Source organism: Phascolarctos cinereus, unplaced genomic scaffold, assembly GCF_003287225.1.
Source record: "Phascolarctos cinereus isolate Bilbo 61053 unplaced genomic scaffold, phaCin_HiC Scaffold_1;HRSCAF=81, whole genome shotgun sequence".
NCBI lineage: Eukaryota > Metazoa > Chordata > Mammalia > Diprotodontia > Phascolarctidae > Phascolarctos > Phascolarctos cinereus.
The window spans coordinates 90,649,841-90,665,479 of NW_027555514.1; the positions used below are offsets into that span (position 1 = coordinate 90,649,841).

Sequence of the window (15,639 nt, forward strand, 5' to 3'; positions counted from 1 at the left end):
AAATGCTGCAGATGCAGGGTAACAGGCGTGGCGTGGCCAAATTTAGATTTGTTAGAGAGACTAAGGCTCGGGCCCACTTTGAAACTCCCAGGTCCCAAGAGGCCTCGCCACTATGGGTTTGGTCCCCTCGGGACTTGGCTAGGGGTGGAAGTGGAGGATTGGAAGGCCACAGGCTGAGTAAAAAGGGGAGCTGGACGAGGTGCAGGACTGGCGGGGATCTCGGTTCAGAGATCTCTCAGTGTGGTCAGTTCTGGAAGGAAATACAGGGTTGATGGGGATGGAAATTTGGGTGGGAAGGGGCAGTGGAAAGAGTTTGGGGTGTCCCTTCCAAAGAAATGGTAGAAAATGCAGAAGCCTCCCCCCTCCCAGCTCTCACAGCAGTAACCTTCCCAACCCTCCTTTTAGAGACTATACCTACTCCCCTTTCGAAGGCCTCCCTACTACCCCATCACTGTAACCTCCTCCTACCCCCCCCCGCAAATGGTTTGGGCCGATACCAAGGGAGCTTAAACCTACCGGACCGTACCACCCGCGGGCGACAAGGAAGAAAGGGGGAGAAGTGGTAAGAAAGGGGCTCAGGCTCGCTCGCTCTCCCTCCTACCAGCGCCAGCTCCTGCCGGGCCGAGGAGGAGGGGTTGCGGAAGGACCGGCCGAACGGAAGAGGCCAGCGCCGAGACGCGGCCCGATAAAGTCAGCACTGCCCCGTGCCACGGCCCTTCCTCCGCCTTCTCTCCACCTCCGCCCCCCCAAAAAAACCACTCACCCAAACATAGTCCCTCCCATCCCCCACTTTCACTCTCACCGTCTCCCTCCTTTCCCTCCCCTCCCCGGGTAGATACCAAGAGCGGGGGGGGGGGAGGCTGAGACCTCTGCAGCAAAACGGACCGTTCCACCCAGGGGAGGGCGGGGGGGGGGCGGAGCTGGAGAGGGCAGAAGCCCGGGGCGGGGGAGGCCGGGGAGGAAGGGGGTGTGAAGTCTCCGTTGGTGGCCCCGGGTACCTGCGGCGGCGCGGAGCGACCCTCAGGGCTCCAGGGGAGGGGGGTTCCCCGCGGTGAGGAGACCCGGCTGCGCCAGCCAGAGTCTCGCGGAGGGGAGGAGGGAGGTGGGCTGTCCCGTAGGGGGCGGGTCCCTAGAACCCCGCTCCCGCAGCGGCGGCGGCGGCAGCGGCAGCAGCAGCAGCGCCGGGCCGGAGAGCCTGGCCGGGAGGTGCCGCCGGTTCCCCGGCTCCGCCCTCAGGGGGCGGGGGCGGGGATCGGGGGCGGGGCTTGGGGAGGGCCCGAGCAACGGAGCTCCTCCCCTGACCCGGCCCCGGCGGGTGAGACCGGAGAAATCGAGCCCTGTCAGGCCGAGCCCCGGCCGCGGCCCTCCCCCGCCGCCCCCCCCCCGCCGCCCAGCCCACCTCGAGTCCCCGCCGGGCGGCCGCGGCAGGTCCCCGGGACTTCCTCCAGCCCGGGTCTGAATGCTGATCCTTCTTCTCCTCTCTCCCCTCCTCCTCCTCCTCAGGCGGCTGTAGCAGCGGCCGCGGCGGCAGCAGCAGTTGCAGCAGCAGCAGCCCCAGGAACCGCTGAAGCCGGCATGCTGGAGAAATTAGAGTTAGAAGAGGAAGGTGAGTGAGCGAGCGAGTGCGTGCGGCTCCCGACCAACTCCCGCCCTTTCCCCGCCGTGGCTCGGGTGCCTTTCATTCCTCGGGGGTATTGGGATCATCTCGGACATCCGCGGAGGCTGGGCGAGCAGCCCGGGCTGAGCTTGCAACTTCACCCCCAGGGTCCCCCCCCACCCCGCCTTCCTTCCTCCCGCCTCCCTTCCTCCCGGGGATGGCTGAGAAGGCGAGGCGAGGAAGGGGGCTGCTGCCGGGCTTCGAACCGCCGCCGCTGCCGGCGTGAAAAAGAGAGAGGATGGGGTGGGGTGGGGGCAGGGGCGGGGGGAACCACCCCACCCCACCCCGCCCTTCCCCCCTCCCCGAGCAGACGCCCGCTGGTCCAGGGATGCACGCGAGCTCATCACCTTGAACCCCTCGCTGGCCAACTCTGCCGCTGATGGGCGATGGTGCCTTCTCTGAGGGATGGCCGAGAAGTCAGGGATGGAGAGGGCAGAACTGTGGGAGAGAATGATGCCAGCAGTGGGGAAGATCTCGTCTTCCTCACCAGGGAAATAAATACTAGCCAGTTTTCAGGAGCTGGGAGGAGGAGGGGTGATGGTGATGAGGGATCCAGCAATCTTAAGCCAAGTGCTTTCGCTAGGTCCTTTTGTCCTTTACTGGCTGAACAACTCAAATTATGACTAGATACAGTGCAGTTCGTTTTTGTATATGTCGTCATTTAATACTTAGGTGTCCTCGCCCTAGCTTTTTAAAGCCCATACCTATAAATACACCGAGCTGTTAGGTTACCTTATTTGTGACAATACAACCCGTGGGTGACCCCCGTTCCCCTTTTAAAGAAGAAAATTCTATAGGTAAAAAAAAAATAGTGTCTTCTTACTGAATTGGTTTCTAGTTTACTTGACTTCACCTGCACCCTACATCATTTCTGTTGCCTCTCAGCATACTCCTTTTTCCTTTATTTTCACCTAGCCTTCTCCAAAACAGTTCTTGGATCTTTTGCTGAGGCTGTTGGGATTCAAAAAGAATGAGCTTTTATTCTGTTAAAAACTAGTACTTATTACTGAGTATGAAGGGATCAGAGTTGGACAGCATTTTTTTTTGTCTGGACATCTTTTTTAATATTATGGCTTCATATAAAAAATCTTGACAGTTCAGGAAATTAAAACTAATAATGTTCTTCCATTATAAATGGGGTTTATATTTTCTCCCCAAAAGCTGATAGACTGAAGCCCTGAAACAAAGAATGTGCCATGTGGATGCTGTCTCTGTGCCAACTTTACTTTGATCCTGTTCATTCACTGTCAGATGATTAAGTAAACCACACATTTTATTAGCCTTATGATATTAAGCAGATCCCTGCTTTTGTTTTTTCTCCTGGTTTTAGCCACATTGCAGCAATTCCACTGACGTATCTCACTGAGGATTGTTTTGTAATAAACGATCATAAAATTTGAATTTCTTTATTCACTGTCTTCAATGGGCTAAAATAGTGTAGTATAAATTTTTACTATAACTTGGTTATTTCATCCCACTGAAAAATAACTTGGCATTTTCAATGTGAACACAGTAAAATGTCTTTATATAGCATATCATCATACTTCAGGTCAAATTGTCACCCCTGTGTGTAGAATGATGTATAGCCTGGTCTCTCTCACAAGGGCTCTAATAGCCTAAAAACAGGAGTTACCTTTGTTCCCTGACTGTGTCATAATCTGCATCTTCTATATTTTTGGTTTTCATAGTATTGAAGGGAGAAGAGAAAAAGAGGACAAATGTTTTATTTAAGAACACCATCAATTAACACACCAAGTACATAGGCCTCTTGAGATCGTTGTTTGTTTGCTTTTTAGTGGAGGATACACGACCAATTTGACCTGTCAGGATCCTCCTAACTCTAACTAGTTAGAATTTTCTCTTTATATTTTCAGTGATATCATTATAAGCCATATCCAATAAACAAGTCCATATGCTATGTTTCATTTAATTGTCTCAATTCAGTTTATGGAGCATCTATTGCCTACCTTCAAAGAGTATATATTCTACCTTTCATTCTGCTGGTATTAAGTTCATTCTGTATTCCTTGACTTAAGTAGCTAGTCTGAATTCAGTTTAGGGGTTGAGGATTTCACATCTAGACAGTCTCCTTCTGCCTTTCTCATAACTTTCCCCTGCAGTAGCTCTGTCCAACTTTTCTAAATTTTCAAGGAGAATTAAACAATGATTTGTAACAGAGCTGAGCAAAAAGGGGCAGTGTGTTGCTTTCTACTTGAGTTCCCTTTGCAGTGGTGGAATGATTGAGTCTTTATAGCACTGCTTTGTTTCCATTGAACTTTTAAATTGCTTATTCATCCAAAATGGGGGGGGGGGGGGGGGGAGAATGAACATCAAACAGAATTTTACATTTGTTTAGACAAAAAACAAGTTTTACAGAAGAAGTTGAACATTATACTTTTAAAATATCCTGAGAACTGATGTTGCCAATGTGGATAATAGTTTCATTTCTCTCCAGGAGGTCTCCTTTTAAGCTTTAAACATCTTTTTGTGTCATATATTAATACCTTTCATGTGTCTAAAACATTAGGTACAAAAATACATGTGTAACCAAACATCAAATGCCTATTACTAGAAATAGTATTTTCTCCCTCTTAATTGTTTATGAATGTGCCCAGGAATTGGGGGTGGGTTGGAGGTGAGGAGTAGAGAGAAAAGAGTAGGAGGGACAGGGAGAATGTTCTTTAAAAATCTGTTTTAATAATAAGAAAAAAATAAGAAAGTTTTACTGTGAAACAACTAAGAATATATTTAATTCAAAAAGTTTTTTTTGACCCCGTATTATGTTCCCAGTACTGTCACATTTATTTTGAAGGATTTCATAGAATCATGGCCTTTAAAGTTTGAAGGGACCTCAGAACTCTAGTTGAGCCCTCTCTTTGTAGCTACAAGGAAACTAAAGCCCATAACTTGCCCAAAGTCACACTGGCAGTAAGTAACTTTGTTTCAACTTCTAGTATATTTGGAAATAAATCTCTCTTTTACATATCATAGAGGAATCAAGCTTTTGTCACTTTTGGAAAAAACAAAAACATGAGCTCCTTGAAAGTAGGGACTTGCTGAAGATTTTTGTATCTCCAGTGCCTAGCACAATGCCTTGTGAGTAGTAGGTTTTTAACAGACATTTGCTAAACACCTGTCACTCCATATATGGGTTTAATTTTTTTCTATTCTATTACTTACCTCTCTTAGGTTACAGATTCATTCCAGGGCATGGGTCTAGATCTGTACTCTTTGTGTGACACCTAACCATAGCATTATTCATTGTAGCATCATGGATTTAGAACTGGAAGTAACTTTAGAGGTCATATAATCTAGCCCCTTCATTTTGTAGATGAGGAAACTGAGGAGCAAAACGGTTAAGTGAACTTAGTCACTCAATAGTGAGTAAGATTCAGACCCATGGCCAATATTCTTTTCATTGTACCATTTTGCCACCCTTAAATAATCAACCAACTCTTTGAGGCTGATAATGGTTTTGGAAGCATGGCCCAGTCGAATAGTAGATAGAGTACTGGGTTTGTAGTCAGGAAGATCCCAGTTCAAATCTCTCCTTTGATACAACAATTGTTTGACCTTGGACAAGTTTATGAGCCTCAGTTTCCTCATCTGTAAGATGGAGGTGATAATAGTACCCAGAATACCTACCTCACAAAGTTGTTTTAGGGCAAAGCTGTATAGGTAATGTGCTTTCCGAGCCTCAAAGCAGTATCTAAAGTCAGCTATTCTCATTAAAACTACTAGTCTTCAATAGCCTAATCTATTTCTGTTCCTTTTTCCTACCTTTTCTTTATTGAGTCTTGAAACATTATCCCAGTTATTTTCTATTGCCATCTCAGTCACCCTTAATCCTAGTTGTTTTTTTTATTGTTGTTGTTTGTTTGTTTGTTTGTTTTTTTGCTTCTCTCTTTCTTGCTTCTGAATTTTTCATCTTGCCTTAACTTCAGTTTGGAAGCAGCTTTCCCCCAGTCAGGAAAGAGCTAAAATAAAGGTGTCAATAATTAAAGTCATTTTTTTAAGCTGCCCATTGTTGTAGCTCCCTGCTAACCAAATGCTGTCTCAACTGTATATCCTCTACTAACTAGTCTTTCTCATTAGTAATTAATCTCTTCCCCTCTTTACCTTACTATCTGCACCCATCATACTGTCTCCCATCATAAGAAAAAGGATATTGATTGACTCAGCTCTATCCACCTTGAACAGCTTTCTTACCTTGCTTTTCCTATTCATATCCAAGATTATTGAGATTACTGTCTAGATCTGTCAGGTAGTTTAACAAAAGGTTTGGATTAATCCACTGTCGGTCCATAAGTTTAACGGAAACTGGAACGCTTTAAAATTTGACCTTTGGCTTTCTTTTTAGGGAAAACAACTATGGCCATCCACAAAGCATCACGTAAATCTTGACTGATGAGAACAAAATTCTCTTGTTTGGTCTAACATCAATTATACTATTTAACTATATCCAAAGGCTCAGTCTGCTAGTGTGCTACTTGACGTCTCAATTACAACTGACACATTTATCTTCTGATCCTCAGTTTCCCTTTAACTTGAAACCCCTCTTTCTTCTCCATGACCCTAAATAATCTCAAATCTCCTCCTAGCTTTCACATGATACGGAAGAAAGAACACTGGACCAAGAGTCAGGGGACCTGGATTCTAGTCTCAACTGCGCCATTAGCTAGTGGCATTAGTATGGCCCTGGGTAAATCATTTTACCTTTCTGGGTCTGTTTCCTCATCTTTAGAATGAGCTTGGGCTAAATTACCAAGCTGCATTTGTGTTCTACATCTGTGAACCTTCTGGCTGAGATATGTCCCAGTGATTTTAGCTGTGCCGTCTCTTTAGTAAGTCCTCAGTTCATTTTTGTCTCCTTGATTTCCTTTTTCCAGTGTTGTATCTCTTCTAGTCTTGCTTCCTTCTTGGATGCACTGCCACAGTGACAATGCAAAATATCCACAAAGTCACCTTCAAAGCCTTGTTCCTTTTCCTGTTTGCATGTTACCTTTCTCTTCATGTGGCATCCTGGTCATCTCCTGTATGAATAATTATAAAAAATCATCTACTTTATCCTACTTTTATACTACCCTAAAATTGTACATCTCTGGTTTTTGTCAACCACATCGTTCTTAGATTGAGTGGAGAAGAAAATGGTTTGAAAGAGTAAAATCCTATTTTGACAATCAGTTGAATGTTAGGGGATGGCAGTCATAAGAGTTCCACTGGCTAGGGAATGTGGTATAATGGTTGAGATGAAGTTTGATTCCAGAAGCATTTATCCTCCTACGTGCAGGCACTGTGCTCGGTGCTGCCATTTGGCAGTCCCTGCCTTCAGGAGCTTTCATTCTACTGGGGAAAACAACATATGCCCAGATCAGTAAATATGAAATATATACAAAGTAATTTTAGAGGCTGTGAGGGGAGAACTCAGAAAGATGGGAGGTGATTAGGAGAGGCTTCGTGAAGGAAGTAGCGTTTGAGCTAAGCCTTGAAGGGAGCTTGTCTTCATACCAATGTGTTCCTTATCATTAATGTACTTATTTTAGTCCTCGCATATGCCTTTGTCCCCTCACATCTACCCCTGGCTTAGGTACATGAGATTTAGAGCTGGAAGGGATGTTTATAGTCCAGCCCCCTTTACTCCAGGTAAACAAACCTGCCCTCACAGATCTTCCATTCTGCATTGGCAGGCTGTTTTGGTGGTCTCACACTTAACGTTTCCCAATCCTTCACCTTCCGCTCAGTTAAAATTCACTTACTTTAAAACAGGTTTTTCCAGCAAGCCAGTCTCCAATTCACTCTATCCTGACCAGTGGGTGAGAAATCAAAGCTGTGTGGAATAGTGGAAAGGTTACTGTACTAGTAAGCGAGAGACTTCGGTTCTAGTCCCACTTAGCCGCTAACCATCTGTGTCCCCAAGCCCTCTGGGCCTCAGTTTCCTCGTCAATAAAATAAGAGAGTTAAATGAGACAATCACTAAAATACTTTCTGACTCTAAAAATTCTGTGATTCTGTGGAGGAAAAATGAGGAAGATGCTACCTATCTAAAACATAATCCAATCAATAGTAACTCCTCTAATAGATTAAGGAACACACAAAAAGACCTTGACATTCGTCATGTTTCCATTGGAGCAGGATTACTTCATTATATAGTAGGCATAACCTATTTAATTTCCCCTTCTCACTCCTACAAATGCTCCCTCTACATAGATCCTTTCTAGGCAAATTCAAGATAGTGAATTATGAAAGGTTATTGAGTATAATGTGAGGGTTAGTGACCTCTGGTGGGCAGAGGTATTCTGAGGACAGAGGTCATCACATTTTTGTAGAATTTGTGAATAACACAACTTTGGACTATTGCTGGAAAGGATGGGCCATGCTAGTAGTCCGTTATCCACATTCACACCCTTATAGACCTGTTATGGTTATTCACTACTGTCATTTTGGCCAAAACACTGGATTCACTGCTCCTGGCTCCATGGTAGTTTGATTTTCTCCCATAGCTAACTCAAGTTTCCCTTTGTCAAAAAGATCTCAGTAACTAGAAATTCTAATCATAGGTGGGGATATATCTTTTATACATGGGATGTTGTAGGAACTCTGCTCCTCCTACCAGCATCAGTGAGACCTTAATTCCATGATGGCAGAGATGAGTCCAATGTGACGTGGTAGAACACTGAACATACGTGGGTTTAAGTACCAGCTTTGACCCATCCTAGCTGTGAGACTCCCAGTGAGTTAATCCATCTTGAGCCATAGTTTTCTTCTCTATAAAATGGTAAGTCTTCTCTGTTCTCCCTGTCCAATATCTCATGCATCTGTCCCCTTCTGTCTACTGACACAGACTCTACCATACTTTGTCTGTATCATCTTTCTCCTGAACAATCGCCATAATCTTCCGGTTGGTCTTCTTGTTTCTAAACTCTTCATTCTACAATTCATCTTCCTCTACACAGCTGCCACACTAATAATAAGATGATACAATTATAGATTGAGAGCTAGAGGGGACCTTGGAAATAATTTAATCCAGCCTCTTCATTTTACAGATGAGGAAATTGAGACACCGAGAGGTTAAGGGACTTCCCTATAGTCACACACAGGTAGTAACATAGAATAGATTTAGACTGAGGTCCTCTAGCGCCCTCTCACCTCTGCCTGACCATGTTACCTGCCCCTGCCCCCTACTCAGAACTCCTCAGTGGCTCCCTATTCCCTCTAGGATAAAAACCAAAGTCATAGCCTGCATTAAAAGCCCTGCACAGTATGGCTCATTTACCTTTCTAATATTAGTTAATATTACTCCCATTCATATGCCATCTAGGCCAGTCAAATGAGATTGCTAGTTGTTACCTATATATAACATTCCATCACCTTTCTCTGCAACTTTGCACAGATGGTTCCCCTCATCTGAATACGTACTCCATCCTCAATTCTACCTATTACAATCCTTCACTTCCTTCAGAGCAGAGCACAGATGGCACTTCTTTGGCAGCTAGGTGGTGAAGCGGATAGAGCACTGAGCCTGGAATCAGGAAGACGAGTTCAAATCTAGCTGCTTGACCCTGGGCAAATCACTTAATCTGTTTGCCTCAGTCTCCTCATCTATAAAGTGGGGGTATTAATAGCATTTACTTTCCAGAGTTGTGGTGATCAGCTGAGATAATAATTGTAAAATACTTGGCTGGGCACTTGTAAGCACTATATGAATGTTAGCTATGGTTATGTGAGGTCTTTTCTAATCACCCCAGTTGTTAGTGCTGTCTTCCTCTTAAAATTACTTTGTATAACTTTAGATTTACTTTGTAGATATAAGCTCTTCAAAGACAAGAACTGTTTTGTATCCCCTGTATCCCCAGCATTTAGCACAGAATGGGCCCTTAATAACTATTAGATTGAATTCTGAGTTCTGAAGCATCATATAAATGTGAGCTATTGTTATCTAACCTTTAAAAATTTCATTTATTTTTAACATTCATTTAAAAATTTTTTGAATTCCAAATTCTCTCCCTCCCTCCTGCCTCTGTCCCCACCCATTAAGAAGGCAAGCAGTACTTCATCTAAGCTTTGTATCCCTCCTCCAGTGCCTAGCAGGATACTTTGAACATATTAGGTGCTTAATAAATGTGACTTCTTCCATATGATAAGTATGCATGTAGTCATAGTAATACCATACTAATGATTATAATGCCTCCTTGTCTCTGAATGTCATTTTACACTTTTTCAAAGTATATGCATGTTCATTTTAATTGCACTTAGTATATTTTAGGCACTTAATCTTTTCATAAGAAGTGTGCAAAGTATTATATTCTTCTGCTAAATGGATCATGTCCTTACAAACGAAACTGGCAGTGTAAATAAAGTTCAAAGAAGAGACCATATCCCCAGAGAGGTGAGAAATCCTTTTCAACTAAAAATGTAATTTTCTCTAACATCAGAAGACTAAAAATATAACCAGTAAGTAGTTGAAGAACTGGAAAGAAGTTCTTCATGCAGAGGAAATGTGGTGGCTTACTTACAGAGTACATTATCTGAGTGGAAAGGCTTTAAGATCTCTCTTTTGTTGCTGTGATTGCACTTAGGCGAGCTGATTGAGCTCTAATTATAGAGGGTGGGAGTCGTGTTGGGGGGAGGGGACAGGTTGAGGATCCAGTTTAAACTCAGGCTGCATTTTTGTAGCTTTCATTTATTGCTTTCCAGTATGTCTCTCTTCAAGCCCACTCTCTCAGATGTCCTTGGGGAACTCAATACCCATGGTTTACCACCAGTCATCTGAGTTTGGCGCTACTCAGCTCCTTGTTGTTTCAAGTCTCTTCCATCTGTTTGCTTGTATCAAGAGTTCATTACCACCCTCTCAATCCTAGTCTTCATTTTCCTTGAAATGAAGTGTTTAGAAACTGTCAAGGACATGACCTATCGTGTCCAGCTGTCATTTGTTTTGTCTCTGATTTTTGGTAGCCTCCAAATTGGCCACAAAAAGCGATTTTGTAAGTGTAATAAAAATAACAAATAATAGCTATTGTGTATGTGGCAATTTTAGGTTTGCAAAGCACTTGACATATATTATTACATTTGATCCTCACAGCAGTAGTCTTGCAGCTGCTATTAATATCCTCAACTTGAACTTGAATTTTTTGTTGTCTCCTTTTACGGGAAGTTAGCCTATGCTTTAGAAGTATATTTATTGAAAATTTTGCTGACTTGGTTGGGCTAGCTTGTGCTTTTGCTTAAAAGAAAGGGATTGTAGTCACAATAAGAGCTGACAATTTGTGTGTGTTTTCCTAACAATTCTGTGAACTAAACACTTTCATTATCCTCATCTTACGGATGAAGAACTAAGAGTCAGGTAAAGTAATTTGCTCCCAGGCATACAGGTCGTAAGTATCAGAGGGAAGATTTGACCCCAAGTGTTTCTTAACTCACTATTGAACACTCTTTTCATTGTACCCAGCAGCATGGGCTGCTGCTTCAATATCAGTCATCCCAGTAGCCTGACAGTCCAGGGCCTATACTTTAGAAGCCCCTTTTCAGCCGCTGGCCTTTGAATACTTCCTAATTTCTTTCTTTTGGGGCCGTCAGTTGTTTGTTTGCTAATGTTCTACTTAGTCATCAGATCCTCTTGATTCTTTCAATATGATGTTGCTTACATCTATCCCTTTCCATTCTGATTGCTGCTGCCCTAGATTGGTTTCCTGTCTTTGCTAGATTATTACAAAAACTTTCCTAGATTGTCTGAACCTCCAGCTTCCTAATCTTTCCTCTCTTTCCCCTCTCATTTAATCTGTTTCTCTTATTACCGCGTAAGTTTAACGTTCAAGCATTTCACTGCTTCATCCCTACTTTATTTCTACTATACTTGCCGTGTGCTCTGACCAAACCTGACTGCTCACTGTTACGTGAACACCATTTATGTTTTCCTCTTTTGTGCTTTTATTCATTCTGTTCCTTCTGTCTAACCATGGATTCCCTATCTCCCTTGCACCCTCCCCATTCCCTTTGTTTTGAAATCCTGTTCATCCTTTAAAGTCCCACCTTTTAACATGAAGTCTCTCCTGATCATTACAGCAGGAAGTAATTCCTCTAATTCCTGTGGCACTTTATGCCTATTGTATGGCAATATATTGCATTGCTTTGTGTCAGTTATTTGTTGCCCACATCTTTCTTCCCCCCTGAAATGTTGTGTAGGGCATCTGTAGATGAGTAGGTATATAGTAAGTACCTGTTGAGTTTCTATGCCCTGTATTTCTGACTCGCAAAAAATCGGCTCAGCCCAAATTAGCCCCTCTTCTGTATTTCATTTCTGAATCCCCACTTTTACCATTTGACTACTAACACTGGCTGCTCTTCCTCAGTGTAAACATCTAGCACTTATGTACTGGGCTCTGAGGCTACCAAGGCAAAAAAACCAAAATAGCCTCTACCCTCAAGGAGCTAACAGTTTCCCAGCTGTCTCATTTAACCAAATGAGTAAATATAAAGTATATACAAAGTTGCGCAATGTAAATGTAAGAGGGAGGGAAGGCTGACCTCTTGGGTGTGGAATGTTCAGAAAAGGTCTTGTGTAGGATGTGGCATCTGAGGCCTTCTTTGAAGGAAGCTAGAGGTTATTATATTAGAGCTGGAGGTAAGGAGAGCATATTCCAGACTTTGGGGACCATCTGTGCAAAGTCACAGAGCAAAAAGATGGAACATCCTGTACAGGTAATAACTGTTAAGCTTGTCTGTCTGGCCTGGATGGCATGGAGTAATATTAGGAGTAACATTAACTAATACTAGAAAGGTAGATGAGAACCATATTGTGGAGGGCTTTGAATGCCAGGCTTTTTTTTTTTTATCCTAGAGAGATTGTTAAAATGTTATCCTAGAGGGAATAGGGAGCCACTGAAGGATTTTGAGTAGGAAAGTGATATGATCAGGTCTGTGTTTTAGGAATTTGAGTTTGTCAGTCGAGTGGTAAATTTAGAGTGAAGAAACTAAAAGCAAGATGAAAAACTATTACGTTATTGCAGTGGCATAGGAGAGGTTCAATCGGTAAAGGCTTCTAGTAGGGTAGAGCCTATATAATTAAAGAGAAAGAGGTGGATACAGAAGATATTGTACAAGTGGAATCTTCTACAGTACTTAATAACTGAATAAATATGGGAACTGAGGAAGAGGTCAAGGATGACCCCCAAATTTATGAACCTGGCCAAATGGAAGGGTAATACTGTCCATAATAGAAGTTTGGGGAAAAGAACTGGTTTAAGGCACAATGTAATGAATTCCGTTTTGAACATGTTCACTTTCAAATACCTGTGAAACATATAGGTGGGGAATAAATTAATAAAAAGCATTTGTTCAGCACTTCCTACATGCAAAGAACTATGCTACCCACTGAGATCACAAAGAGAAAAGCAGAGATAGCCCCTGCTCTTAAGGAGCTAATGTTGTGATAGGCGAAACAGCACATATGAAATGGCGTTCAGGAGAGAGATTAGGTTGCATTAACCCTACTGGCAGCATCTTAGAGCTTTTGAGCATATCTTTGGATACTGATTGTGATCTGAGGATAATGATATATTAGGGATGACCTAAATATTCCCAAATTCAGGCACTTCCATATTGAGAGAATGCAGAGATACACATGGAAAAATGTTTTGTACATGTAGAAATGTAGGTCCCCAAGCTGTGGGGCAATGTAAGGTATTCAGAGCTGTGGCCTAGCATCGTATTAGTATCAGAAAGCATACTGCATTTCTGAATTTGGGAGTTTTAGTTCTCACTTAAACTGCATGATCAAATAAACACGTGGAAAATGTTTTGAAAACTGTAAGACACTATATAGATACAGGGTTTGATGATAATGAGATACAGAATTAAGAAGGAAGGAAGTTTCAAGAGAGGGCACTGGCCCTTCCCACCCAGCATTTAATGAGTCATGTTACTAGTACAAAGTCAGGAACCCAGTGCTAATTAGAGATAATAATACAGAAATCAAAATCAGATTATCAGACCAGGAACACAGAAATGAAAGGAGTTAGGGTAAAACACAAATGGTTCAAAAAAAAGTAGGTTGTGCCACAGAAATAATAATATAAGCATTTTGTGCTTATAAGCGTGAACCTGACCAGCTTCACTCCGTTGTGACTTGGTGCTCAACCCCTGCTCACATGCCAGTTTATTTTCTTTCTGAGCCCTGACAAAGAAGCAGCACAGACTTGTGGTGGAAGTTTGGAGTGCAATTCCAAGTGATAAGCATGTAAAGCAAATCAAAACCTGATGGGAACCAGGTGGGTTCTTAAGCCACTGATAACTTTATTTGTGCTATACCTTTAACTAAGGAAGGGAAGTAAGGGAATAAGCATTTTTTAAGTGCCTGGTATGTGTCAGGCACTATGCTAAGTGCTTAACAAATGTTATCTTATTTGACCATTTGAACTAGTTGTGTAGTCTTGTAGTGTTAGTTCTACAGTATTTGTCTTGATGCTACCTCTTTTTTATATTTCCTTTCTAATAATCCTCTCCTATTGTTTTCTTTATTTCTAAGATAAGAAAACATAAGCTTTTCTCTGGGGCGTGCCTATTCAGAATTCACCAATAAATAACAGATTTCTATGAAAATCAAACACAATGAAAACAGAAATACATTAAATTTATTTTTGATCTGCTGCTTAATAACCATTGCTCTAATGCAAATTTTATTTGGAATTTGAACTTATGCTTATATTATGCCTATTAAGTACTTTAAACTCATATCTTCTTTTATTACTATTTTAAAAACTTCGCTCTTCTCTTTATATACTTCTAACATGGATCATATTTCTTTTTTTTACTACAAACTTCAAAAAAGACAAACTTATTTTTAAAAAATAGATAATGTAAATATGTGGTTTATAAGTGATATATGTTACATAGTTGAAAACCATGAAATGTATATCCTGAGTAATATTTTTTCTTTTTAAAATTTATTTATTTATTTATTTATTTATTTATTTTCAACATTCACTTCCATAAGATTTTGAGTTTTAAATTTTCTCCCCTTCCTTTTCCTCTCCCCTCCCCAAGATGACATACAATTTGATATAAGCTCTACTTATACATAAATATTAAAGCATATTTTCACATTAGTCATAATGTAAAGAAGAATTAGAACTAATGGGAGGAACCATGAGAATGAAAAACAAAAGAAGAGCAAATAGTATGCTTCCATCTGCATCTAGACTCCATAGTTCTTTCTCTGAATGTGGATAGCATTTTCCATCATGAGTCTTTTGGTGTTGTCTTAGATCCTTGCATTGTTAAGAAGAGCTAATTCTATCAAAGTCAGTCATCACATACAGTGTGGCTGTACAGCGTACAGTGTTCTCCTGGTTCTGCTCATTTCACTGAGTAGTATTTTGTACATGGGGTTGTGATGAAATTTCTGTAAATTAAATTAGAGAATCACTTCTATTGTGGTGATTTTAGTTTTGTGTGTTTTTTTTGTTTTTTGTTTTTTAGGTAATTGGGGTTAAGTGACCTGCCCAGGGTCACACAATTAGTAAGTGTCACGTGTTTGGTCTGAGGCTGGATTTGAACTCAGGTCCTCCTGACTTCAGGGCCAGTGCTCTATCCACTGCGCCACCTAGCTGCCCCTTTAGTTTTGTGTTTTTGAGCAGCTCTTTTTAATATATAAAACCTTTAACATATAAAACCTTTCCTATTTAATGTCTTTAGGAGGGAGGAAGGGAATAAAAATAGGATTTTGCACTAGAAAGGACCTTAGAGATTACTTTATTTAACCTCATTTTTACAGATGAACAAACTGAGGCCTGGAGAGGTAAGTGATTTGCCCGCACAGTTTTCTAGGGAAAATTTAACAACTTCATCTGCCTTAAAATAGTTAAAAAATTTTTTTTGATCTAATGCTCTTCATAACCTTTCAACCTTAAATAATATTTCACTGATGTGGTAAAATATTTTTGTTCCCAAAATTTATATTCAGAGCTCTTGGTCCACCCACACATAGC

At 41.8% G+C, this 15,639-nt stretch overlaps 1 protein-coding gene across 4 annotated transcripts in view; it reads left to right on the top strand.

The window, feature by feature from the left end:
- Positions 1–15,639, top strand: part of PRKAG2 (protein kinase AMP-activated non-catalytic subunit gamma 2) — a 461,370-nt gene that overhangs the window by 365,872 nt on the left and 79,859 nt on the right. For all 4 annotated transcript variants that reach the window (XM_021009627.2, XM_021009628.2, XM_078152663.1 and 1 more), the window contains one exon: positions 1,504–1,606. In XM_021009627.2, the coding sequence (XP_020865286.1) occupies positions 1,504–1,606 (103 nt within the window). The remainder of the gene's footprint in view (positions 1–1,503; positions 1,607–15,639) is intronic.